Here is a 26,885-nt window from a genome sequence, read left to right as displayed (position 1 = left end):
GGTGACTTACCAGTTCTTACACCTGCTTCTAAAACAGTTCCTATGAGATACACACCAGCTTTACATCTTGGTATGTGTAAGAATATCACCCTTATCCCCTGCACTGGACCAAGAATGGTTCCTCCTCCTACCAGAAGGCCCTTTTGCACCCAGATCCCTGAGGTCCCTCAATGTGAACCACAGGGATAGTTGAGGGTGGGTCGTGTATATAAATAAGAAGATTCCAATTCCATGGGGTTCCCACCTTCTCCCCAAGGCTTATCAGTGAGCCAGGCACACCTGGAGGCTTCAGGCCTGAGTCCCTTCCCACTGAATAAGGTCTTCATGACCACCCTGTTTATTCCTGCTAGAATCAAGTCTGGGCCTTGCCATTCTTCCCGGAAGTGCTTTCGGTGGCTGAGGAGCTCTTAGCTCTAGCCAGCCACCAAGGCCATGAAGAGTAGCTGAGGCCACACAGCATGGCTCAGTTTGCACACTGACAGACAGCTTGGCAAAGTCATGGCACCCAAGAGTTACCCAAACAAGAAAATGGCCAGTCAGTGCTAACCACAGGACAGTCAGCGGGGTATCCAGAATGGCTACCTCAAGGAGTGGCACTGTGAAGGTCCCAGAACACCACGATGGGTTTGGAGATGGTAACCAATCAAGTGGAATTGATTTGGTTTATCCTTTCCCTTTCCTCTAAGGAAGAAACTCAAAGGGTCTCAGGACACGGGCACTTAGGGTTCAGTTCCCCAAGCTGTATCAAGCTTCCAGTGACGTCTGCCCCACTCACATGGGTTTCAGCCATACATTTGTATTTGTAGAACTTTTCAGTGGGAGTCAGCAAAGGGCAGGCACATTTGGTATCCCAGGGTCTCCAGGGGTAAAACTTAAAGGAGCCCCAATTCCACTAACGTTAAATAGTGTGTGGACAAATATGAAGCCATGACTCCATTGACCCCCCCCCCCCAGGAGTTTGCTAGTCCTGAGAGATCAACAGAGGCCAGCAGGGAGCATTGAGCCACCAGAGCCCAGTGAGGCCATAGCACCCAGTCCTGGGGAATTAATTGCTCCTTACCCAACAATGACTATTTTAACTGCTGTAGATCTCATAGCTCGTCATTTCTCAATACTGAGAACAGAGTGTGACACTTTGTGCCTGTTGCTGTTGGTGTGGAACCCCAATCTAAAAACCCCTTCAGCAGTCCTGACTCACATCTCTCCCATGACGAGAGGGGGGGGGTTTGTTAGGGTGAGCTGTCCCTGGCAGAAGTCATCTTTTCATGATGGCATGGGCCCTGGCCAAAGAGGGCAGGAGCTGCTTAGGTCCCTCAGTCCCACCTTGAACCCTGCTGCTGGACATCCATGGGGTAAGGATGGGGCTGAGGGCATCTCCTGGTGAGAGGCTGGCAGGAAGCTATGTATACTGTACTCAAGAAAGCTCCCAAAATGATGCCCCGCCCCGTCAATGACAGCAGAGCCTTCCCTACCTAGCTCTCCAAAGAGCAAGAGCTGGCCTGGACAGGATCCAGGACCCAGCCACCCGGGAAATTCCTCTAGCTCCTCTCCCAGCTAGTCGCTTGGTCACTTTACATGTTGAGGGGAACTAAGACAGCTGAAGTTCTTTCACCTTCCCTGGGACAGAAGAGACCAGGAGTCTCTTAGAGCTGAGCCGGCAATACCCTCAAAGGCAGAAGGAGTTAGCCGGGTCCCAACATGCAGGCAAAAACAAAACAAAACCCCTCCTTTTTCCTTGCTCCTCCCCGACCCCCAGCCTTCGTAAATGATTAGGAAATAATTAGTTTAATCAGACGAATGCGCGCCACCGTACTCCCGCACACAGGCTTGGATCTGCTAGACCTCGGGACACCAGTGGCCTTTTCAGCAGCGAAGACAGAGAGACTTGCGGAAGACCCTGCGGAACTCGGCGTTGAAGACGGTGTAGATAATGGGGTTGAGGGCACTGTTGACATAGCCTAGCCAGGTGACGGCACTGACCAGGCGAGGGGGCACGAAACAAGCCGGACACAGCGCCCGCGTGATGTGCACCACGAAGAAAGGCGTCCAACACATCAGGAAGGCCCCTGGGGGTGGGTGGCGTGAGCCTATACTCTTGCACTCGAGGCCCCTCACCCGGGACTCCCCACCCACCTTTCACCCGCCTCCCGCCTCGCAGAGCCCGGGACCCCTCCACCTGGGACCCCTCTCAACAACCAGCTCTTGCCCCGGGGCAGGAACCCACCGACTACCACCGGCAGGACTCTCATTGCCTTGCGCTCCCTTCCGGTGATCTTGGCGCCCCTCGTTCTGCGGGAAGGCGGCGCTGGCGCTGGCGCTGGCGCTGGCGCTGGCGGGAGCATTGCATTGGGGGGCGGACACTCCGGGCCGCAGAGTCCCTCAGAGAGATCTGGCTCAGGCCGGCTGGAGCCGCTGGGGCTCTGCAGGAGGCTGGGTGAGGGGGGCAGACAGTCTGGGAAGAAGGGACCCGGAACACTGTCGGACACCGGCGGGCCGGGGCCGCTGGGTCGGCGCGGTGCGCGGCTGTGCAGCTTGGTGTGCCGGGCTGCCTCCCAGCGCCGCAGGCCACGAAAAGTGGCCCAGTAAAGCAGTAGCATGAGCGGACAGGGCAGGAAGAAGGAGCAAACGGACGAGTAGACCACATAGTCGCGGTCCTCCAGGCGGCACACGGCTGGATCGCGGCCGGGCACATCATTGAGGCCGCACAGCACCGGCGCAGCCACCGCGGCGGACAGCAACCATGTGGCGGCGATGAGCAGCAGCTGCCGCTGGCCCTGACGGTTGTAGTGCAGCGGCACCGTCACAGCCACGAACCTAGAGGGACACAGGCATGGTGAGGTGGGCAGGTGACGGGGATGGGGGTGGGTGGGTGGGTGGTCGTCTGGGATACCCACCTGTCCACGCTGATGGCGCACAGGTTGAAGATTGAGGCAGTGCATAGCATGACGTCCATGGCCATGAGGGCGTCACAGAGGCGGGGGCTCAGCAGCCACACGCCACCCTGGACCTAGGCACGCAGAGGTTGCAGAAAAGAAGCACAAGAACTGATCTTTCAGACGCTGACTTTCTGACCCCCATTCTTGTTGGGGGGTGGGGAAGGCAATGGCTGTGTATTAGAGGGGATTGGGGGCATACAAGCCCAATGTGATCCTGAGACAGTGGGGGACACTTGTGTTAGAGGAGACAGACCTGCCTCTTGCCTCAGGTCTCCTTTGCTTAGGTGAGAAGCTTGGGGAAGACCCAGGGGGGTTTGATACCATCTGCTGGAGGGGAGCCCTTAGGGGTATAGGCCTGACCCTCTGCCCACTAAACACAAATCCTACCCACCTCCAAGACTCAGCTACGAGTTATCCTGCCTGCTTCAACTGTCACTGCTGTGGGACTTTGGATGGGTCCCTTCACTTGCTGAACGGTATACACATGAGCCTTGTTCTGAGGACAGATGTGTTCTAAAAGTACAAAGACTTCATAGGGCTCTCTGTGAATCTGCATAGAGTATTCTTCAAGGGCAAAGGAGCATACAGCCATCTCAACCCACCGGTCCCCAAATCCCTTCATACTGATTTGGGACGATTAGGAGCTTAAGAATCACCACAGTGACGTCAGTCCCTCGGGGAGGACCTGGGGTCAAGTGTGGCTGCTGGCCTCTGCCCTAGCTCCAGAATTCAGTGTCTTCCTTAGAAATCCCATGCAGCCCCTCCCCCCTCCCCCAGTCCAGGCCACTAAGTCCCCATTCCTGTCCTAAGCAGCTTTTCTCTGGCCAAACCTCGTCGTACAAAGAGAAGAGTTCGCACCACAGCAGACACACCTAAGAACCAGACCTGTTCTGGGGTGACTGTCCCGGAGTCTCCAAAAGGTGCTGAGCCCTTAGGCGCCCCTAGGTTCACTATCCGGTCCAAGTCTCTCTGATTACACCCTTCACTGCTCCAAGCTCCTGGCAGCTGAGTGGCTACAGGCTTTGGGCTTCTTCCACAAGGTGAGCTGGCACAGGCTGGCAAGTCTGTCTGTCTGTTTCTCTCTCTGTCTCTCTGTCTCTGTCTCTCTCTCTCTCTTTCTCTCTCTCTTTTGGGGGGGGTCCCCAAAAGGCAGTGGCCGTCAGCAGAGATGTGTGTCTGCACACTTGCCTGTCGGTCTAGCTGGCTTTTGGCTAGCAGGGGGTAGGGGTACAGTATTTCTGGAGTGGGACCCGAGACTTCAATGGGAAAGACAGTATCTGAGATCCTTGGTTCCAGGGACACAAGCCCTCTCTGGGTCAGCGGATCACAGAGAATAGGAAGGGATCCAGAGGATGGTAGGGTGACCGACAGACACAAAACTGGCGCTGGATTCTGAAAAGCGGGAGTCGGTGAGCAGTCGGGAGTGAGGAGGACCTGGAATCCCTGCAAACGCCCTGGCTCAAGGTTGCTGAAGATCCAAGCAGCCGAACCGCTCTCGGGCCCGGGGAGAGGGAGGGGAGGAGGGGCGGAGGGGAGCGGAGCAGAGGCACCGAGATGGGGAAAGAGCTCCTGGGGGCTCACCTCGGAGTAGACAAAGAGCGGTAGCACTAGTATTGCCAGGAGGAGGTCAGCGGCCGCCAGGCTCAAGATGAAGTAGTTGGTGGGTGTCTGCAGGGTGCGCTCGGAGGCCACGCTCACGCACACGAGCGAGTTCCCCGCCAACACCAAGCTGATGAGCAGCACGCCCCCCACCAGCGCCGCCACGCCTGCGCCCCCAAGCCCGGCGTCAGTACCCAGGGACTCGGGCCCACGCCCGGCCAACAGGCCCCAGTCGTCGACGGTGTTGTCGTTCCCCATGGTGCGCCAGCTGAATGCGCTCTGGCTGGGTGCTGAGCCCTGGGATTTGCCATCAGGGGCTGCCCGGAGTCCCGCCCCCAGCACTCCCAGCCCCGCCCCGGCCCGGCTTGGATTTCTGCACTCTAGGAAACTGGCCGAGGAAGGAATGCTTAATTTCAACAGAGGAGAATTGAGCGAAGTGACTGGCAAAAACAGGCCCAACAGCGGCTGGTGTTTGTGTGATCCGGGCTAATTTGTGCTTCGAAAAACCTACGCGGAGAGCAGGTTGTCTGGACCATACTCGCCAGAGCCAGCCAACTAGCCAGGAGACGCTTAGGACCTTTCAGGCCACCGAATTACCTGTCAGGAGCGCCTCTCCAAGAAGTCTTGGAGAACATGGCGGAACCTATACTCCTGCATTGGTTCAGTGTCCTTCCAGCGTAGGAAGACAGCAGCTCTGGATTCTGCAACAGGCTATAGGTGCCTCATCTCTTTCTCCGACGGTCCTGGGTTAGCCCCTTACCCTTAGGTTTAGCAATACTAAACAAGCTGGCACATCGAGCTCACTCTCCATCGGACACTCACACATGGACAGATGTGCAGCAACGCTTCTGACCCAGGCCGTAGCTGGCCCTACATTCTTACCAGCTCTCTTCCCAAGTCTCTGGCGTTGCCATCTCCATCAGTCAATGCTGAACTGGACCATGGTCAAAATGACACGTGGCCCAGACTAACTTTTTTTCTCTTCTCTTCTCTTCTTTCTCTCTCTTCCTTCCTTCCTTCCTTCCTTCCTTCCTTCCTTCCTTTCTTTCTTTCTTTCTTTCTTTCTTTCTTTCTTTCTTTCTTTCTTTCTTTCTTTCTTTGTGTGTGTATGTGTGTGTGTGTTTGAGGCAGGGTTTCTCTGTGTAGCCCTAGCTGTCATAGAACTCGCTCTGCAGACCAGGTTACCACCAAACTCAGAGACCCTCCAGTCTCTGCTTCAGCCTCTGGAGTGTTGGAATTAGGTGGGTCACCACACCTAGTTCAGCCTTAACCCTTAACCATCCTTGGTGGGCAGCTGAGTGGTTGCCCCATTTCCCACTTTAAGGACACACTTGACCCAACTTCCTTGCCTTTGAGATTGTGTGGACTACCAGCTACCTGTGACATCTGACAAGGACTATCTGAGCTAAGAGTGCTCTCACACCGGGGTCTCTCTCCCTCTCTCCTTCCCCAGGCCACATCTGGAGGCCACACTTTTCACCCTGTGCCAACACTGGACTACAAGAACCTAGGTTGGAACAGGGCAGCACAGGCAGAGTTGACACTATAGAATCACGGCAGTAAGGTCAGTCCCTGAAAGACTGTGAGTTCATGCGGTGAAAGTATATGGGAACTGTGTTGATGGAAGAATTTTTGTGTGGGGGCTTCGTAAGGCTGAGAGATACTTCCTGGAATCCCGTGATGAAAGGGCTATCCCTCAAGGGGATGTGGACTAAACACTCCCTGACGAACATACATCCCTCTGGCAGGAAGGCAGAGAGCTCCCGGGTGTGTGGCATGCTGCAGGGGGTTCTTGCAGGACAAAAGGAGCTGAATTCAACATATTTTAGGGGGATTGGGCCAGCCCCCTAAGAACACATACAGATTGCTCGTGCTGCTGGGCATCTGAGTATACCTAAATCCCTCCTCTAACCCATCCTTGGCTGGTTGATCATAGGGAGCAGATAGACTCTCCTCCCTACTGAAGCCTTCAACAGGGGTGCTTGGTACCAATAACACAAAAATAGGACCTGAGTTGAGCCTCAGAATCTGTGATGAAAAAAAGTTGTCTTCCAAACTCTACACAAGTTCTGTGGCATTTGTGTGCTCATATTCACATGTGTGCACGAATATGCATGTGCACTTGAGGACCCACAAACTACTAATAATAATATGAAAAAACGAACAATTTTCCCCACAACAACTTGTTAGGGTGTGGCAGCAAACTGGGGAAGCCAAGGCAGGAGAACTCTTGTGAGTTTAAGTCTAGTCTGAATTACAAAGTGAGATCCTGTCTCAAAAAACAAAACAAAAAAACCTGGGTGTGGTAGTGCACACTTGCAATCTGAGCACAGAGAAGGTGTAGCAAGGAGAATTAGTTCAAGGTCATTTGTGGATACATAGCTGGTTTAAAGCTAACTTGGGCTCCCCGGGAGACCCTGCCAAAAACAAACAAAAAAACAAAAAAACCTAAACTAAACTAAAAAAGTTCAATGAATTGTGTGTGTGTGTGTGTGTGTGTGTGTGTGTGTGTGCATGCTGAGGCCAAAGAGTCAACATCAGATGTCTCCCTAATTGCTTTCCACTGCATCTTTTTTTTTAAGATTTATTTATTTATTATGTATGCAGCATGTATGCCTGCAGGGCAGAAGAGAGCTCCAGATATCATTACAGATGGTTGTGAGCCACCATGTGGTTGCTGGGAATTGAACTCAGGACCTCTGGAAGAGCAGTCAGTGCTCTTAACCTCTGAGCCATCTCTCCAGCCCTCCACTGCATCTTTGGAGGAAGGGTCTTTTATTGAGCCTGGAGCTTCCTGAACAGGAGAACATGGCTGGCCAGCAAGCGCCAGGATCCTCCTGTCTCCACATCCCACCTAGAATTACGAATATGCTGCAGTGTCCTGCAGTGTCCCTTGGTTTTTCCAGTGGGTTCTTGGGACTGAACTCAGATTCACACACTGGTGTGAGAAGCACTTTACTGACTGAGCTGTCTCCCGGGCCAAGCCGATCTCACAGTTGTTGAATTTATGATCCTTCTGTCATCGATTCTGGAGTCCTGGGTTGCAGGTGTTTGTTTGCACCATCAGCCTCTGGTGCTGAACACTGGACTCACTTTTCGTGTGCTAGGCAAGCATTCTACCAATGCAGCCACATTCCTAGACCCAAGTCAGATTTAATGTCAAACTTAAAGCTGTAAATTCTAGGAAAGGATGGGAGAAAACCTTTGTGACCTGGGATCAGACAAACGAGGAGGCAAGTGAGGTGAATAATGTCAAAATTAAAAACTCCTAGCCACAGGATGGATGGCAATATTATCAAGATACATGTCCACCAAATATCATGTATAGATACCAATTACAAAACGGAGTCTTGCCTGGGTGGTGGCAATACGTGCCTTTATAAATCCCAGCACTCGGGAGACAGAGGCAGGTGGATCTCTGTGAGTTTGAGGCCAGCCTAGTCTACAGAGTGAGATCCAGGATAGCCAGGGCTACACAGAGAAACCCTCTCTTAAAAAATAAAAAAGAACAATAAAACACACAGAGGCCGGGCGGTGGTGGCACACACCTTTAATCCCAGCACTGGGGAGGCAGAGCCAGGCAATCTCTGTGAGTTCGAAGCCAGCCTGGTCTACAAAGCAGGTTCCAGGAAAGGCACAAAGCTACACAGAGAAACCCTGTCTCGAAAAACAAAAACAAAAACAAACAAACAAACAAACAAAAAACCATACAGAGAACTCTCAAAATTCAACAGCAGTGACCACAGAAAGAAAACTCTTTTTAAAAATCCTCTTTTGAATGTAAATGCAGAAATTCCCAGCAAAAGCTGGTTTAGAGCACTGGCTGCTTTTCCAGATGACATGGGTTCAATTCCCAGCACCCACATGGCAGCGCATAACTGTAACTCGTTTCAGGGGATCCAATACCCTCTTTCTGGCCTCTGAAGGCACCTGTGGTGCACATACGCACATGCAGGTAAAACACTCATACACATAAAATAAAAATAGACAAGTCTTTAAAAAAATTTTCAGCAAAATCCCACTGCAGTTTTTAAGAATTATGTACCATGACCCAGGAGGATTTTTCCCAGGACTGCAAGAATTCTAGAGATGAAACACAACCAATATAACACTCCATAGTAATAGAACAAAGAAAAACCCCACAGAGGCTCAAGTCCCATTTTATTAATTAAACATGGACATGATTTGACCCTTGATCATCTCAACTGAATCGGAAAAAACATTTTTCAAAAATCTGCCACCCTAAACCAGGTGTGGTGGCACACATCTTTGAGTCCAACATTCAGGAGGCTGAGGCAGGAGGATTACAAGTCTGAGAGCAGCCTGGGCTGCACAGGAAGACCCTGTCTCAAAGCACTAAGGGCTGAGAATGTGGCTCACGGTAAAGTACTTATCTAGAATGTCCAGTGCCCTGGCCCCGGGTCAACATGGGGGATGGAGAGGACAGTACGAAACATTTTCTTACTCATTAGAACAAGATAAATGATGGAGTAAGTGTGGAGGTGGGGGACTGGTGGGGGCTGGGAAGAGGCCAAGATGGGGTGGCTGGGGAGATGGCTGCTGCACAAATGTGAGAAGCAGAACTTAACTTCAGAGTCCCAGAAACCACGTAAACATGCAGTGAGTGGCAGTAACTCCAGCCACAGGAAGCAGAGACGGGACAAGCTGTCCAGTGAGAATAGTCGTATTGGAAAGCTCTGGTTTGACTGAAAGACCCTGCCTCAGTGAATGAGGCAGAAGTGTGATCAAGGTTAACTCCTAACACCAACCTCGGGCCTCCAACTACAAGCACCCGCATGCACACACACTCATACAATGTGTTCAGACACATGTCAAACATGTATATATACTTGCACACCACACACACATACACATACACATGGCCTATAATGCAACAACCCCTTGGAGTTGTAATTTATCCAGACTGGGACAGGCTGAGCCAGCAACCTGAGGGTCCCAGCCATCATTACTTCATGTGGGAAGACCAAGGACATTATAAATTTAATTTGGAAGACTCCTTGTAAAGTGATAGATAAGAAACCATAGAAGGCCTGAATGAAACCATGTAGTGATCTTTCTGTGATGAAATGTTTCCAGAAAGAAAAAAAAACAAAAAACAAAAAAACTTCCAAGAGGACACACTTCACTATGTGCACAGGGGCACACAACTCAATCTGTCCCTCTGGAGCACCTGGGAAAACAAATGGCAGTCATTACCTTTGTCCTGGTGTCCAAAGGAAGCAGGTAGAGGAAGACAAAAGCCTTGCAGCTGTCTGTCTACCCTGTTCAGTCACCATCACGGTGATTGAGAAGGACACCAGTGTCTGCCGGGCGGTGGTGGCACACTCTAATCCCAGCACTTGGGAGGCAGAGACAGGCAAATCTCTGAGTTTGAGGCCAGCCTGGTCTACAGAGTGAGCTCCAGGACAGCCAGGGCTGCTTCACAGAGAAACCCTGTCTCAAAAAAAGCAAAAAGAAAAACAAGAAGAAGAAAAAAGAAAAGGGTGACACGAGTGTCATCACGCTTGTCCCTAACGAGCAGCACACCCGTGACCACCCTTCACCAGAAGACAGGTTCTGGTCAGCCTTGCACTCTATCCTCGTGCATATGAACACGGTATAAGCATTGGGGGAAAGGCATGGATGTGGAAAACATAGGTGTGATCTTCCTGACAACCGGGCATATGCATTCTGTGGACTGGTGGACTTGGTGTACCAGGGCTTGGCTCCCCCTGTGCTCCAAGCTGTTCTGCAGTGGACAAGAGTCGATGTAAACCACAGACCGAAAGCACCCCTGGGGTTGCTGGCCTCAGGAAGGACACTGAGTTGGTGACTAGGGACTGTGAGGCTTCATAAGCCCATATGAGAGATGCCCATCTTTATCTGTAGGAAAGACCAGAAGCTAAATTTGGTTAAGAGAATCCATTTGAACGGCTAGTTTTCAGGTGATGAGCAAGGTTTTGACAGCTGTAATGGCCACCTGTGGGCTTCTGCTTCAAGGCTGTGTGGCCCTTGCACATCTCTAGACACTGCTGGCCAGTGTGAGGGTTTTGTGCCATCCAGTCCATGGGCACTGACCATCTCCAGTGCTGTTGAACTGTTATAACTCCAACAACATGGCCCAGAGCGTACTCCAGCTCAGCCTGGCCTGAGACTGACATTCTCAAGCAGAACCTGCAAGAAGCTGTGGCCCAATTCAAGACCAGGTCTAGGACCAAGGGCTCCCTTCCTTGGCAGCACAGAGCTTTGGCAGACCATTCATAGGAAGTCTCCCACAAGTTACCCACCACTTAGCCTGTCCTCTACTTTTTCAGATGAGGTCAGATATGTAGCCCAAGCTGGTCTTGGACTTGCAGAGATCTTTTTCCTGTCTCTCAGGTTCTGTGTTTACAGGCATCACATCACCACACCTGGCCACCTGGCCCTTCTTGAGGGGTACATTGAGGTGGCAGTGATTTTTCTGCATCTTTGCTCTGCCCCAGGAAGCTAATTGCTAGGAGCATCTGCTAGGAGACCTAGGCAAGGGCCTTCGGGGAGCATAGACCTCAACTCTACTCCCCATCCTTGCAAGCCTCAGATTCCATTGCCTGCTAAGAACTATTCTGTCACCAGCTGCTGCCAAATACCAGATGGAAGCAGAAACATTTGGGGAAGGTGATTCATCCCTCTGGTAATCAGGCCAGCCTGTCAGGAACATGGAAGAAAACAGCCAAGGCATCCCTCTCCCCACTTCTTGTTGTTTGCTTTTGTTTTGAGACAGTCTCTCTTTGTAGCCCTAGCTGAAACTGTCTACAGAGACCAGGCTGGCCTTGATCTCACAGAGACTCACATGCCTGTCTCCTGAGTGCTGGGATTAAAAAAAGCGTGTACCACCATGTCAGTCCACAGTAGGTTCCTTTTTTGGTTTTGTTTGCTTGTTTGGTTGGTTTTTCAAGACAGAGTCTCTTTTTGTAGCTCTGGCTGAGCTCAAACTCACAGAGATCCTCCTGTCTCTGCCTCCCAGATTAGAAGCATATGCCATCATTCTCAGGTCTCAGGGTACTTCTCAAGCCCTTTCTAAACACAACCTCAACCAGCTGTCACCCTTCTCTGACCTCAGGGTATAATGGCCCCTACAGGGTAGTCACCATTGTCCTATGCCTCCCCCTGGCCTGACTATCTTCTGGATGAGGTCCTGTGCACATCAGGATGCCTGGCTGGCAGAGGACTACCTCCTGCCTACCACTGTTCTTGTAGGTCCCTGCTCACTAACCACCTGTCTTCTTCCTTCTGCTATTTACTCAGGGATTTGATTCTAGCATAATTTCTATGGTTCCACTGGTCAGGACTGCCAGATGCTTTTCCCCCCTGCAGTCCTGAGTATTGAACCTAGGCCTCATGACACTGGGCAAGCATTGTACCACTGAGCTGTGTCTCTAACACACACACACACACACACACACACACACACACACACACACACGCACATTTATAGCAGCTTTATTTATAGTTGCCTGAACTTGGAAACAATGCAAATGTCCTTCACTGGGTGAGTGGCTAAACACACTGGTCCATTCACAGAGGAAGGAACATTTGCTAAGCCCTAGAAAGAACTGAGCTACTGAGCCCTGAAAAGACTCAAAGGAGATGTAAATGATTATTGCCAAATGAAAGAAGCCAGTGTGGGACTGGCAAGGTGGCTCGGTGGGTAAAGGCCCTTGCTGCCAAGCCTGCCTTGAGTTTGATCTCTGGAATCCACAAGGAAGAAGGAGAAAGCCAACTCCTAAAAGCTGTCCTCTGGCTTCCATGTACGCACCCACCTACCTACCCACACAAATAAGCAAATGTAGTCTTTAAAATTTAGAAGACCCTGGGCGGCGGTGGCACATGCCTTTAATTCCAGCACTCAGGAGGCAGAGCCAGGTGGATCTCTGTGAGTTTGAGGACAGCCTGGTCTACAAAGAGAGATCCAGGACAGGCACCAAAACTACACAGAGAAACCCTGTCTCGAAAACAAACAAACAAACAAAAATTTAGAAGCTATTGTGAAAAGGATGCAACCTATACTTCCAACCCTGACACTCTGGAACAGGCACCACCACCCGCATCAATGATCAGGAGTCGGCCGGACAATGGTGGTGCACGCCTTTGATCCCAGCACTCAGGAGGCAGAGCCAGGAGGATCTCTGTGAGTTTGAGGCCAGGCTGGGCTACCAAGTGAGTTCCAGGAAAGGCGCAAAGCTACACAGGGAAACCCTGTCTCAAAAAAACAAAACCAAAAACAACAACAACAACAACAACAACAACAACAAAAATCAGGAGTCTAAGGGCAGGGGGAAGAAGGCTCCACAGGGAATTTTCAGGGCTATAACTCTTTTTGATATGTGGTGTTGGATCCAAGAATGTACACTGTCCAAGAATGTAAAACCCCCAAAGTGGCCCCTGGTGAGAATTGCAGGCCTTGAATATACTGCTCTGTTGACCATGGTTCACACTGGGTGGTGGTGGCAGGGGCAGATTGATCTTTGTGAATTTGAGGCCGGCCTGGACTACAGAACAAGTGTCAGGATGCCCAGGCAGGGCTACACAAAGAAACTGTGACAAATGTACCTCTTTAGTGCCAGAGCGTTTTGTTTACTTTCTTTGTTGGTTTGTTTTTTTGAGACCAGGTTTCTCTGTGTAACAACCCTGGCTGTCCTGGACCTCGCTTTGTAGACCAGGCTGGCCTCGCACTCAGAGATCCACCTGCCTCTGTCTCCCAAGTGCTGGGATTACAGGCGTGCACCACCACTGCCCAGCAGTTTTGTTTACTTTTAAGGGTCTCATCACAGCCCTTTTGACCTGAAGCTTGCTGCACTTCTCCTACCTCTGACTCCCAAAAGCTAAGGTATAAGTGCATTACTAGTGCCTTGTCCCCCACCCCATCTTTGTGTTGCTGTTTCTTTCCAGACAGTGTTCCTCTGTGTAGCTCTGACTACCCTGTAACTCACTTTGTCCATCAGGCTGACCTCAAACTCAGAGATCTGCCTGCTTCTGTTTCCTAAGTGCTGAGATCTGGCTGCTTCCCCCAACCTTTTTTTAATAGCTGGGCAGTGGTGGTGCATGCCTTTAATCTCAGAACTCAGGAGGCAGAGGCAGGCAAATCTCTGAGTTCAAGGCTAGCCTGATCTACAGAGTGAATTCCAGGACATCCAGGGCTACACAGAGAAACTCTGTCTATAGGGAAGAAAAAGTTTGTTGTCTGTTTCTGTGTATACTTGTGTGCCTGTGGGGAATGTGACTACAGTGCCTGTAGAGGCTAGAAGGCATCAACTCCCCTGGAGCTGCAGTTACAGGCAGTTGAGAGCCACCCTGTGTGGGTGTGGGTGTGGGAACGGAACTGAGGTCCTCTGCAAGAGCAGTATGCTCTCTTAACCACACTTCCAATAACTCCTATTCCTCACTTCTTAACACAAGGGGATTCTAGGTGGGGGAGTATGAGAGGGGCATTGAGGAACTGAATGCCATGCTTTCGGTTCAGTTTTTCTGTAAACTGAAAATGTCTCTAAAAAAAAAAGTCTACTAACTGTTTTCCAAGTCTCATGTGGAGGGCTGGGGAGGAGAGCTCACTTAACGGAGTGCTAGCCTAGCATGTGTGAAGCCCTAAGTTCTATTCTTAGCACCACAAAAAACCAGGCATGTTGCCACACACCTGTAATACTGGTACTCCAGAAATACTGGCAGGAAGAGCTGAAGTTCAAGGTTATCCTAAATGATGTAACAAATTCCTGAGGCCAGCCTGGGCTACATAAGACCTTGTCTCAAAGATTCAAAGCAAAGAACTCCAAAGCTCAAAACCTAATCCCTCCCCTCAAAATACAAGCAGAGCTGGACTTGGTGCTCCCTGATTTCAATCTCTGCTTTTGAGAGGCTAAGGCAAGAAGATTGCTGAGGGTTCCGGGCCAACATGGACTATCTAGTGAGTTCAAAGGCAGTCTGAGCTATATACTAGGTCTCCAAAAACCAAAACAAACCAAAACATTCCCAATAACAACAACAACAAAACCCACATGATTTTTACTCAAGAGTTAGTTTCATAACAGTTTGTTAGGTTTGTAATTTGATTTGTTTGTTGGTTTGTTTTTTGAGACAGGGTTTCTCTGTGTTAAGCCCTGGCTGTCCTGGAACTCACTCACTCTGTAGACCAGGCTGGCCTCGAACTCACAGAGATCCACTTGCCTCTGTCTCCTGTAATTTGATTTTAAGGATTGTCTTTTCATTTTGGGTTTCAGCGCTGCGTTGAACCATGCTAGACAAGTGTTCTAGCACTCAAGTCCCGGACTCCAGGGATGAAGATGTTTTGCAAGCCTATTTCCATCAACCCCCACTCATAACTCCTCCTCTTCATTCCCCTACAACCTCTAAGGCCTGCTTTTCGCTTGTTCTAACCCATCTCTACCTCCTGCTTCCAACATGAATTGGCTGTTTTCTCCCATCCGAAAATGCAACCTCAGGGGCCTAAGAAGGTTCCATCTTTGCTTTGCATGTTGGGCTGCCCTTTCAGGCGGTACCCTGCATCCGTTGCCCCCCAGCCCTGGTCTCTCTGGAGCTCTAGGACTCTGGTCTCCTTTCCCTGTCAGTCGTCAGTCGTCCACTGGCCCCTCCGAGGCTTCTCAAGACACCCACAGCCCCTTCCCAGGAAGAGTGGTCCAGGGTCTTGGTCTAGGCTGGGCGCCAGTATGAACTGAGGCTCGAGAGGCCTCGCAGTGCTATTCCCTCCGCTTGTTCTGAACCGTCAAACCCTGTTCGCTGCCCCTGGTCCCAGATGGAGGTGTCCAGTTCGCTACCTAGTAGCTACTCCCCCCGCCCAGCAGGCTGAGGGGCGCCAACGCGGCGGTGGGGACGGGAGGTGGCCGGACGACAGCTGGGGGGGCGGCCCTGACCTTCCCGCAATCGATGGGGCGCGGCCGGCCGCGCGGAGCCGGGGCGGTGCCGGAGCCCCCAGCCTGCCGCCAGGGCAGCTATAAAGCAGGGGCGCAGGGCTCAGGCTGCAGCTGCAGCGCTCAGCACACACGGAGCCCGACCATGCCCACCCTGCTGCTGCTGCTGCTGCTCGCTGGCTCGGCCGCACTCCCTGCGCCCCCCAGGTGAGCTGGGTCGTGGGCGGGGGGGATCCACAACACCACGGCCACTCCCACAGGCCCACACTGAGTACTCTGACCCTCCTCACCCCGCCCCTCCCCAGGATCCCAAGACACTCAGACGGGACGTTCACCAGCGAGCTCAGTCGCCTGCAGGACAGCGCCAGGCTGCAGCGCCTGCTGCAGGGTCTTGTGGGGAAGCGCAGGTGAGCAGGCGTAGGTAGAACTCTCCAGACTTGCTCGTGTGGGACAGGCCTGGTATGGTCTATCAGCAACCCGCTGCATCCCAGTACTACCACTAATTCTAATTTGGTTTGGGGGGCAGTGACCAGGACACAGAAAATATCCCAGAGAACAGCCTGGTCCGGTCCAAGCCCTCAGAGGACCAGCTCTGCTTGCTGTGGTCGAATACTCAGGCTCTACAGAACTGGTGAGCACTCCATCCTCAGCTGGACTCCTAAAGTACCCTCCTGTTCCCTAGCTATGTGGGTACACACATGCATTCTGATGGTCAGTCCCAGTCTCCTAACCACCTGTCTCCTTCCCCAGGCTGCTCCCCAGGCTTCCCCTGGATGGGTCCTGGTCTTCCTGGCTGCCTTCTGGACCAAAGCCTGCTATCGAAGTTTCGGAGTGGACTGAAGCAACCAGGCAGCCCAGATGAGGGAGGAAGGGGAATCTCCAGGAGCTGGCTGGAGCTAGGGTTTGGTTGTCCTTAGTATCAATAAAGAAGGAATTTAGACCCTGGTCTTTTAGCTCATGGTGTGTGATGTCTAATTAAAAAAAAAAAAAAAAAAGACAGCCCTTGCTCAGTGAGCCTCGCAGGTGTGGACAGGTCCATCCACCCTCATTCAATGGCTAGGACCACACCCAGTTGCTCTTTGACCCTGGGAGATCGGCTAGGATATTTCTTCCTTATCTCTGGTATCAACTGGACTCCTCTTTTCCTAGGTGACCCCGTCCCCCGTCCCCCCAGTGTCCCAGTCCTGTGGTCCACATAGCAAAATTTCCAGGGATCAGAGATCCCAGCCCTTGTCCAGCCATATGTGGTCAGGGTACATGAAATGGTGGGTAGGCACAGGCAGGAGTGGAAGGACCTGTGTACATCCTGGCTCTACGTGTCTGTGTGGTCTTGGCACAACCCTGAAGCCTGGATAGGGATGTCATCTCCCAGTAGACAGCTGTGGGACCACTGGCAGGGTCATGAGACAAATTGTTCAGTCCTGATAGAGGTCTGGAGCCTCAGGAAGGTTCTCAGGCATCCAGAGCAGCCCTGTAGAGGCCCAGGGTAGTGAGGGCCCTGCAGGCCCTTTCAACACAGCACCACCTACCACCCTCCTGGTTCTACTTAAGGCCTCTCCCCAGCTCTGAGGGCTTGTAGGGGACAGAGGAGGGAGCGAGAAAGGCTGGAGCAGGTCTAATGGAGCCTTGGGCTGTGTGTTCACCAGGATTCCTGTCTTCCATCAGATACTGGCCCCCTCTTCAACACCAGTTCCCAGCTAAGGCAGGAAGGCTTCATTTGCATCCTATTACCAAGGCCCTGCCAGGCCTGGCCAGGCCCTACCCTGAGGGATCTGCTTGCTGTATTTCCCAGACAACTAAGAGCATACTGGGACACAGTCTTTTCCTTTGGGAGTGGAACAGGGAAGGGAGGTGACATAATGTGGCTTCAGGAATTTTGCTAAAAGACATTGAAGAGAAAGAGACAAGATGAGGTTATCCTGATGTGGGTTATAGTAGACCCAAGACCAAATGACTCAGCCCACATCCCTGTCCTTGCCCCCAGCTCCCCAGGCCTGCCCTAGCTCCTTCTATCCCTCTTCCAGTTCCTCCAGCCCTATTCCAGCTCACCCAGCCCTTCCCAGTACCCCAGTGTTCCAGCCCTGCCCCAGCTCCCCCCAGCCTTATTCCACCCCGACAGGCCTGCCTCAGCTCCCCAGATCTATGAATGGTTTTAGCTCCTCAGCCCTGACTCAGCCTCCTTAGACCTGTGGCCCCAGCCTTGTCCTAGCTTTACCAGGCTTATTCCCCACACCCAGTGGTTCTTATGTTTTTTACACCTCATGTGTAGTGTCAATGGGTTGAGTCCCCACTTAACTTCCTGGAAGTCCAGGCTGAAATATGACCTCATGTCCCCTCTTAGTGCCGGCCAGCGGGAGCCCCCTTGGTAGAGGCCATCAGTAAAGAGTCATAAAATGAGGCGGTGCCTGGCAGGGGCGAAGGTCACCAAGGCAGGAACTGTACCAGCCCTGGAACAAGGCAGCTGGACCCTTCTTCCAGGTGACAGCCGCCACTATGGGGGCTCCGGCCCTCCTGTGGCCTCCACTGCTGTTGCTATTGTTCATAGTGCTGTTTGGCCAACCTCCCGGGACCTTGGGCCAGGACCAAGGTATGTGCTGGACAGGGGCAGGATGGGTAGGCAGCAGAGCTTGGGTGGAAGGCACCAACTTCTCCTTTGCAACTTTCTAGTCTGCTCTGTGAGCCAAACGGTTTTTCAAGTTGAGGAGAACTCAAATATTTCTAAGCCACTGGTGAACATTTCGACCCCAAAAGACCTGTGGGTGACCCTGGGATCCTCGTCCACTCCTTTCGCATTTAAGATCGTGGACAATCAGCTGTTTCTCAACGTGACTCCAGATTATGAGGTACACAGTCCGTAGGCTGGATGGAAGGTGCCCCATGGGGACACACATGAGCACCCTCTCCCCTATCCTGGAAGCGATTCAGGGGAGGAGGGGTTAATGGCTCTATGTCTCCCAGGTAGTGAGGAGTACCTTCAGGCCCAGTACTTGGTTGGTGCTGAGGATAGGACCATTTGGGGACAAAGTTGCCAGATGCCCCCCTACATCCAGGATTTGCCACCGATGACAGGGGCCCTGGAGAAGTTACGGGCTCTGCTTGTGGTGCTCTACTTCCTATGGGGCAGCTGATTCATAGGGCACTGGCTTCCTCCTCAGGAAGCCACATCACTGGAAGCAGTCCTGGAGTGCAAGAGAGGAGAGGCTCTGGTAAGTCAACCCCGTTATCTGACCACCCCTGCCTTCTGTCAGAGTACCTCAAGACCACTCCTCCATGACCTCACCCTGTGGAGTCTGGACACCAGCTCTCTACTGGCTACTGTACCCACACTTCTTTGAGCCCAGACTCTTCCCTGAGCTCTAGACTCAAACTCGGCTAACTTAGGGCCGTGTATTAAGTCATACTCTGAGACCGCAAGTCTGCCCCTCACCCCTTGCCTGGAAGACATCTTCACCCCAGCCTCTTAGCCCACTTTTCCGTCACCCCACCCAAGGCACTCCATTGGCTGTGCCTCAGACTCAGAAGTTCTCTTCCTACCTCGAGTCCCATGGGGCTTTAATCAACACAACTCCTTTCCGACCTTCCAGCAGATGCACTTACTGCTTTCTTGTCCCTGGCCCTCCTCAATCCCTGCTCCACCCAGTGAGTCCCTAGAGAGTGACAACCAGACCCTGCCCAGCCTCACACAGAAACTTCCACATTTTCTTACTGGAACTCAAAGCTAATTTCACAGCTGGGCAGGCAAGGCTAGGGTATGCAAACACTGGCTTAGGGTAGACATTCCTTATGCCTGCTCAGGTCAGCATGGAAACATCATCTTCTCAGGGGATGCCTAACCCTCCCCTCCTACTCTACATTGTCCACCTACCCTACCCCATACATCTTCGCCCTCAGCCCTCAGCCTATACTACGATTTCAGCCTTTTACTAAAGGAAACTTGCAGCTATAACAGGCCACACACCACCAAAAGCGATTCTCACACCCTGCATTCCTACCCTGTACCATGACGTTACCCACTCATATCTCAGCTCATGTCTCTATAGATAATAATTTAAAAAATAAACTTCAGGTTGGAAATTTAGCAAGTGCAAGGCCCTGGGTTCAATCCTCAGCTCAAAAAAACAAAACAAAACAAACAAACAAAAACCTTCATTTTTAGGTATAGTTTTGTGGTAGGGTACCTGCCTAGTAACGGTTGAGGCCCTGGGCTTCACCCTCATCACAAAAATGCACAACACACACACACACACACACACACACACACACACACACAGGCGTAACAACCATGGCCTTGACATCTGTCACTGGAGTAGAGCAGCCTTTCCTCTCTGTCCTCCAGCACTCAGCTGTGTTCACCTCTCCCCCTGGCTCCCAGGAAGCTCTCTCCCATGGGATGTAGCCAGTTGATTTTAGCCTGAGTCTCCTTTCTCTGCTGGTCTCTTGGGGATCTGTTTTTGAGGCTGTGAGACTGCTCACAGTTTTCTTCCCTTGATGATGTTTTGCTGGCATGTCCCCAGGCTTGCCCCCTTATTTCTCTTCAGCACACTCACCACACACACACACACACACACACACACACACACTGCCACACTCTAAAATGTAGTTTAGTTTTTTTGTTGTTTTTTGGGTTTTGTTTTGTTTTGTTTTTGTTGTTGTTGTTGTTTGCTTTTTGAGACAAGGTTTCTCCATGTAGTTTTGGTGCCTGTCCTGGATCTTGCTCTGTAGACCAGGCTGGTCTCGAACTCCCAGAAATCCACCTGGCTCTGCCTCCCAAGTGCTGGGATTAAAGGCGTGCACCACTGCCGCCCAGCTTATACATATGTATGTATGTATGTATGTATATGTATATATGCATGTATGTATATATATATATATATATATATATATATATATATATATATATATATATATATATATATACACACACACAATCTGAGTTCCTCCTAGAACAGGAGCCTACAGGCCGCTACACTGTTGATGCTACCAATGTCTGTTGAATGAAAGAACAGAAGAGTGAATGAATGAATGAACTGGTAAAGGAGGAAGGAATTCATGATGGGGGCATCAGAACATAGTTCCTTAGCCAGGGGTTGACTTGGTTGACTTTTCTACAGGTGACGGTGTTGAGGGTGTTTGTGGCTGTCCTGGATGTCAATGACAACCCCCCAGTGTTTCCCTTTACAATCAAGAGCTATAGTGTAGCAGAGGTGAGTCCAACGGAGCCAGAGCAGGTGGCTTCTGAGTATGGAGAAGGAAAGGGGACAGAGGGCTATCTGGGGGACACCATCAGGGAGATTCATATACAGAAGCCACAGCATGGCTGGATCGACCTTGTCTCCATCCCCAGGACACCAGAGTGGGTACAACAGTCATCCCTGAGACAGAACTGGAGGCCAAAGACGCTGACAAAGATGACACCCTATTTTACACCCTCCAAGAAGTGACCCCGGTCAGTGCTTCCCCTGACCCCCCTCATTATTGACCCTTCCCTTCTGATGATAAATGTGTCAGTTCCTCCACCTTCCAGAGTCTCATGTTGTGCCCTCTTTCCCCCTTCCCAGAATGCTAGCAACTTCTTCTCCCTCGTGGGGGTAAACAACCCTGCTCTGAGGCTGCAGCACGCCCTCGATTTCTACAAGACTCAGAATATGACCTTCAAGCTGCTGGCACGGGTAAGCAGATCACAGCTACCTGAGTCCTGCATAGTCTAGGCCTATCCAAGCCATGGTGGGCCTGACCTGTCAGGGCTGGCTGTTACTACAGGATACTTGGGATGAACACACACAGCCCAGCCACACGGCCAATGCCACCCTGGTCCTGAACGTGCTTCCAGCTGACCTACGGACCCCCTGGTTCCTGCCTTGCTCCTTCTCAGATGGCTACTACTGCATCCAGGCGCAGTACCATGGGGTGGTCCCCACGGGACACATACTGGTAATGGGGAATAAGAAAGCCCAGAGTCTGACTTGAATCCAGAGCCAAGTCAGAGAAGGTTCAGGATAGAGATCCAGCAGTGGTCCTGTGCTCCTTGAGTGGCTTAGGCAATTTTGTGATTTTTTTTTTCTTTTGGAAACTAATATGAATGAATAATCATTCATTAACTATCCCAGCCTTTGGTGGGAACTATAGACACAAATCAGTGATGTCAGCTGGGATGGGAGGACGTTAGGGGCTGGGCTGATGCTGATGGGACTACTACATCCTTGCCCAGCTGACAGGCTCCTGAGGCATGAGAGCCTACTGGGCAGGCGGGGTCCAGCCAACGCTACCACAGCCTCCACTGGCACGCAGAGAGGCACACATGGAGGCTGCAAGTCTTCCTTTCTAAGTTCTCGCTGCCACTGAGCCCTGCTGTGGTTGCAGCCCTGCCCCCAGCAGGCACTGCCCCTGCCCCCATGCTCCAGTTCATGTTTCAGGCCTTGAGGGACAACAAAAGAGTAAGAACTGGGGTCATTCAACCTCAAGATATCCCTATCCCTACAGCCATCCCCCGTCATCTTGAGTCCCGGTCCCATCTACGCTGTGGACGGAGATCAGGGCATTAACCAGCCTATCATCTACAGCATTGTAGCGGGTGAGTGAGGGCTAGCCCCATAGCACCTGGACCCTACAACAGAGGAACCAGACGCCAAACTCCATCCTGAATTCTCCCAGGAAACACGGATGGCACATTTATCATCAACGCAGACTCTGGCAACCTCACGATGGCCAAAAGTATCCCCAGCCCCATGATCTTCACCCTGCTGGTCAGGGTGGGTACCAGTACTGGATGACAGATGGGTCTCCTGTATTCCCTTGAACCCCAGCTGCAGCCCAGCTGCAATGAGTCCCATTAGTCATTCCTGTTTCCCCTGACTCCCCAGGCTGATCAGGCTGATATGGCCCGCTACTCAATGACCCAGGCCGTTGTGGAGGCTCGTGGTGGAGAACTCCAGTTCTCTCAGAGCCTGTACCATGGCACAGTGGCGCTTGGTTCTGAGGCTGGTACAGAAGTAAAAGACAGGACCTCCCCTTCTGAGATCCTGAGGATCCAGGCTCAGTACCCAGGCTTCCCGGTATGCAGTCCCTTCCTGACCACCTAGGAACTCTCTAAATATGCCTGGACTCTAGTTCTCTGTGTGGGCAGCTTGGGATGGACAGTAGGGCACCCAAGCCCAGGTCTCACTACAGTCTCACTTAGGACCTCAACTCAGACATCACATATCGAATCACCAACTCCTCAGATTTCAAGATGAACGAGGATGTCATGCTGACCACTGTGGCTATGAAGCGTGCAGAAGTCATCTATGTACAGGTGGAGTGTGGAATAAGGGGATCAAAGGTGTGGGGTAAAGAGGGACCCAGGAGGAACAAGCTCCTTTCCTGACCCAGGTAGAAGCTACCAGTACTGTGACTAAGGACACAGCCACCACTGTTGTTGAGATCCAAGTGCCAGAGCAGGAGCCTCCCTCCACAGGTGAGCTCCAGGGCCCCCAAGCAGGGTGGCTCCTCCTCTGGGACAGGCATATTTGAGGACAGAGGCAAACCCAAGTTCTGTCCATGCAACCCCCAGAGTCCCCTACACCCCCAGAAGCTGGAGGAACAGCTGGGCCTTCAAGTAGCACCACTTTGGAAGCCCCCACGACCTCTGGGACCTCTCAAGGACCTGCTACAACCAGCTCTGGGGGAAGTGCTGGCCCATTCCCACCCTCAGGCACAACTCTAAGTCCCCCTGCCTCTGCCTCATCTACACCTGGGGGGTTCCCTACTCTTGGAATCAGCACCTCCCCCCAGACAGCCATTCCTGGTGGGGGCTCAACACAGACCCCCAAACCAGAGACCTCTCAGCCAGTGGTCCCCATTACAGGAACAAGTACTTCTCAGCCAGCTACACCCAGTGGGGGCTCAACACAGAACCCCCAGCCAGGAACCTCTCAGCCAGTGGTCCCCAGTACAGGAACAAGTACTTCTTCTCAGCCATCCACACCCAGTGGGGGCTCAACACAGACCCCCCAGCCAGGAACCTCTCAGCCAGTGGTCCCCATTACAGGAACAAGTACTTCTTCTCAGCCAGCCACACCCAGTGGGGGCTCAACACAGAACCCCCAGCCAGGAACCTCTCAGCCAGTGGTCTCCATTACAGGTATGAGTACCTCTTCTCAGCCAGCCACACCCAGTTGGGGCTCAATACAGACCCCCCAGCCAGGAACCTCTCAACCAATGGTCCCCATTACAGGTATGAGTACCTCTTCTCAGCCAGCCACACCCAGTGGGGGCTCAACACAAACCCCCAAACCAGGAACCTCTCAGCCGACAGCCACCGCATCCACCAGGAGCCCCACATCCCTCAGGTAGTCCACGCATTGTTTGCCCTGGAATCACTATCACCCTTCTTAACTCAGACAGGGGTTCCAGGGATGTGCTGTAGGACAGGGTCCACCCAGGCTGGCCTGACCACACTGGCCACCTCCAAGGAGTCTGTGTCTAGTCCCAGACAGATGGCTCCAGCGGGGCAGAATGGGGTGAGCTGAAGGAGGTATGGGGATACAGGAGCAGATTTTGGAGCCAGCAAGTCCCATAATTCCCAGGATAATCAATATTTAGGACCAATAATTAGGGAGGTACAAGATAAAAATTAAGATTTTATGGCTGTCAGGTTGTGCTAATGTATCCCTTTAATTCCAGCACTAGGGAGGCAGTGAAAGGCAGATCTCTGTGAGTCCAAGGCCAGCCTGGTCCATATAGTGAATTCCAGCCCAGCCACAGCTACACACAGAGAACTTACCTTTAGAAAAATAATTATGAATCAGTGGCAGTGGTACGCACCCTTAATCCCAGCACTTGAGAGGTAGAGACAGGCAGATCTCTGAGTTTGAGGCCAGCCTGGTCTACAGAGGGAGTTCTAGGATAGCCAGAGGTATAGAGAGAAAACCTGTCTCAAAAAAAAAAAAAGAAGAAAGAAAAGAAAGAAAGAATTATTATTATGTCTGGATGTAGTGGTGCATGCCTGTGATCCCAGCTAATGGAGAGACTGAGGATCACTTAAGCCTAGGAATTCAGGGCTAATCTGGGCAATATATTGAGGCAATACTACTGAAAAACAAAACATAACAAAAATACAAAACACACACAAACACACAAAATCAAGATTGGGGAGATGACTCATTGGTAAAAGTACGTGCCTTCCAAGCATGAGGACATGAATTTGGTCCCAGAACCCACATAAAACAGCTGAGCGTGGGGGCATGCACTTACAATCCAGTGTTGGGAAGCCAGAGACAGGAATAACCCTGGAGATCCCTGACCAGGCAGCCTAGCCAGCCACATGGCCAGCTCTAGGTCAGTGAGAAGGCCTGGGCTGGCCAGATGGTCAGCAGATGAAGGGCCTGACAACCTGCATTGGATCCCTGGGAACTGCATAGGCAGCAGAAGAAGAACACAGACTTCCGCAAGCTGTCCTCCGACTATAACATGCACCATGACATGCAGCACCAACAAAAATACACGCACTACATAAATAAAACATGCACACACACATATATACACATACACACAAAACACAGTGCATACCACACACACACACACACACACACACACACACACACACACACACGCATGAGGTTTCCACCAAAAGGTTTTTGTCTTGGTCATTGAGCTGTACCCACACATCCCTCCAGGGTGCAGGATCACAAGGGCCAGACACAGTTAGTCTGGAATGGCCACCAGAGGCAGTTTTACATGATAGACTTCTCATGAGTGTTCTCTACAAACTGTGTCAATGTCACTGAGCCCAGCTTCGGATCTAGTGCAATATATATATTCATAATTGGAGTTGTAGCCACATAGGACAAAGTTCACATTCAACTGTTGACAGTGTGCCCTTGAAGGCCATCCTGGTGTGTCAGAAGCTGGCAGCCATGCCACCAGGGGCCTTGGTATCCCCAGGCAGCCTCCCTGGTAGAGTTGGTGGGACCCATTCTCAGAACCTCAGCTCTAGGGGTGGGCCAGGCCGTGTGGTCTTGTTTTCATGGTACCTCAGACTGGCCCAGGTTAGAGAGGGAAGTGCTTAGGAGTGTTCTAACCATAAGTGATTATGGTGTCTTTGGACAGAGTCCCCAGGAGAAGGCGAGCTCGGTGACAGCCAGCGATTTTCCACGGTGGACATGGCAGTGCTGGGCGGGGTGCTAGGTGCACTCTTGTTGTTGGCTCTCATCTGCCTGGTCATCCTCATCCATAAACACTATCGTCACCGGTTCAATTGTTGCTCTGGCAAGGCTTCGGTAAGGGCCTCGGTAAGTGCCTCGGTGGGGTACTGGGCTAGTCAGAGGAGAAAGGGGACCAACCCAGGGCTGAGGAGTCACAGAAAAGGGACCTGGAGGGAGGGATGAACGGGAACAGCTGGGGAAAGGAGCAGAGGTAGGCTGGGATGGATGTGCAGACACGACAGGGGTGGGGGGGGGGGGCGGGGACGAGCAGAGGAAGAGTGGGAGCCCAGTGGTGGGAGGAGGGTTGGGAAGTCCTGGCTGGAGCAACAACACTGCTGCTAATGCCTCTGCTCTTGCTGCACCCGTAGGAGCCGCCGCTGCAGAACGGCTACGACAACGTGACCTTCCTCCCAGACCACAAGGCCAGCTGGTCGTCCACCTCCAACCCGCAGCCACCGTCAGGCCCCGAGCACGCCCAGCCGCCCTCTGGGTCCCATAGCCCCGCGTTCTCCAGTCCCACGCCCCCCAGCTCAGCACCTCCTAGCCCCACGCTCAGAGCTCCCGAGTCTCCTAAGACCGTCCAGGCCGGAGACAGTCCTTCAGCCGTGAGGTCTATCCTGACTAAGGAGCGCCGGCCAGAGGGGGAGGGCGGCTACAAAGCCGTTTGGTTCGGCAAGGACATCAGGGAGGAGGCTGACGTGGTGGTCCTCAACGAGCCCACAGCAGACATGGACAGCGCCAGTGCCACGGGAAGTGAGGGTAGCGATGATGATGATGATGATGATGATGACCCTGACCAGAATAAGGGTCCTCCCTTAGGCGCCCAGGATGACAGCACTTACATCTAGCGCAGCAACCCCACCCTAAGACACTCCCTATTCCTCTGCAAATTAAAGTAGCACTTTCGAATTCCTGAGTCTTAAGGCGGCTGTGCAGAAGCGAGTGCCAGGGAAGGTCGTTCAACAAAGCCCAATCGTTCATGCCTCCTCTTTTTGAGCCGGGTTATCGGCCCCTGCCTTCCACCCCTCCTGCTCCCTCACTCCACCCCTCTGTCCCCTTTTCTCCACTCCAAGCGCCGGAAGGAGGGAGCGCTCGGGGTAAAACACCTGCTGTGAGCACCCAGCTGCTGGCTTCCGGACGCCGGGTCCCCTCTCCCTCCGCCCTTCACACACACACCGCAAGCGCCTCTCCCACGGTAGCCCGCGGGGAAGCCGGAAGTCTTCACTGGAGATCTTCAGCGCTTGGCCCGATGTGGACAGCTTTGCTTGAGC

At 52.2% G+C, this 26,885-nt stretch overlaps 3 protein-coding genes across 6 annotated transcripts; 2 read left to right on the top strand and 1 right to left on the bottom strand.

The window, feature by feature from the left end:
• Nucleotides 1-1,769: 1,769 nt before the first annotated feature.
• Nucleotides 1,770-4,861, bottom strand: Drd4 (dopamine receptor D4). Its single transcript, XM_036206180.1, has 4 exons — nt 4,518-4,861; nt 2,895-3,007; nt 2,225-2,814; nt 1,770-2,066 (listed from the first exon to the last, which is right to left on the bottom strand). The coding sequence occupies exons 1-4, from the start codon at nt 4,791-4,793 to the stop codon at nt 1,864-1,866; spliced, it is 1,182 nt and encodes a 393-aa protein (XP_036062073.1). The 5' UTR covers nt 4,794-4,861; the 3' UTR covers nt 1,770-1,863.
• Nucleotides 2,179-16,386, top strand: Sct (secretin). Of its 4 annotated transcripts, none has more exons than XM_036206189.1 (6): nt 2,179-2,833; nt 5,989-6,099; nt 14,786-15,640; nt 15,739-15,840; nt 15,960-16,064; nt 16,184-16,386. In XM_036206189.1, the coding sequence occupies exons 3-6, from the start codon at nt 15,450-15,452 to the stop codon at nt 16,293-16,295; spliced, it is 510 nt and encodes a 169-aa protein (XP_036062082.1). In that variant the 5' UTR covers nt 2,179-2,833; nt 5,989-6,099; nt 14,786-15,449; the 3' UTR covers nt 16,296-16,386. The 4 variants fall into 4 exon arrangements, with proteins under 4 accessions (XP_036062082.1, XP_036062092.1, XP_036062100.1 ...); XM_036206199.1 differs by having other exon boundaries at nt 2,179-2,838; XM_036206207.1 differs by lacking the exon at nt 2,179-2,833 and adding an exon at nt 2,890-3,976.
• Nucleotides 16,387-17,869: 1,483 nt separating this feature from the next.
• Cdhr5 (cadherin related family member 5) lies at nt 17,870-26,739 on the top strand. Its single transcript, XM_036205708.1, has 15 exons — nt 17,870-18,020; nt 18,101-18,276; nt 18,589-18,639; nt 20,545-20,637; nt 20,778-20,879; nt 20,992-21,102; nt 21,194-21,364; nt 21,914-22,004; nt 22,085-22,182; nt 22,294-22,485; nt 22,611-22,724; nt 22,802-22,886; nt 22,983-23,552; nt 25,529-25,701; nt 25,983-26,739. The coding sequence occupies exons 1-15, from the start codon at nt 17,927-17,929 to the stop codon at nt 26,460-26,462; spliced, it is 2,601 nt and encodes an 866-aa protein (XP_036061601.1). The 5' UTR covers nt 17,870-17,926; the 3' UTR covers nt 26,463-26,739.
• The last annotated feature ends 146 nt before the right edge of the window (nt 26,740-26,885 follow it).

Source organism: Onychomys torridus, chromosome 1, assembly GCF_903995425.1.
Source record: "Onychomys torridus chromosome 1, mOncTor1.1, whole genome shotgun sequence".
Classification (NCBI taxonomy): Eukaryota; Metazoa; Chordata; class Mammalia; order Rodentia; family Cricetidae; genus Onychomys; species Onychomys torridus.
The sequence above is the reverse complement of the archived record's forward strand: the minus strand, read 5'-3'. Positions and strand labels throughout refer to the sequence as shown.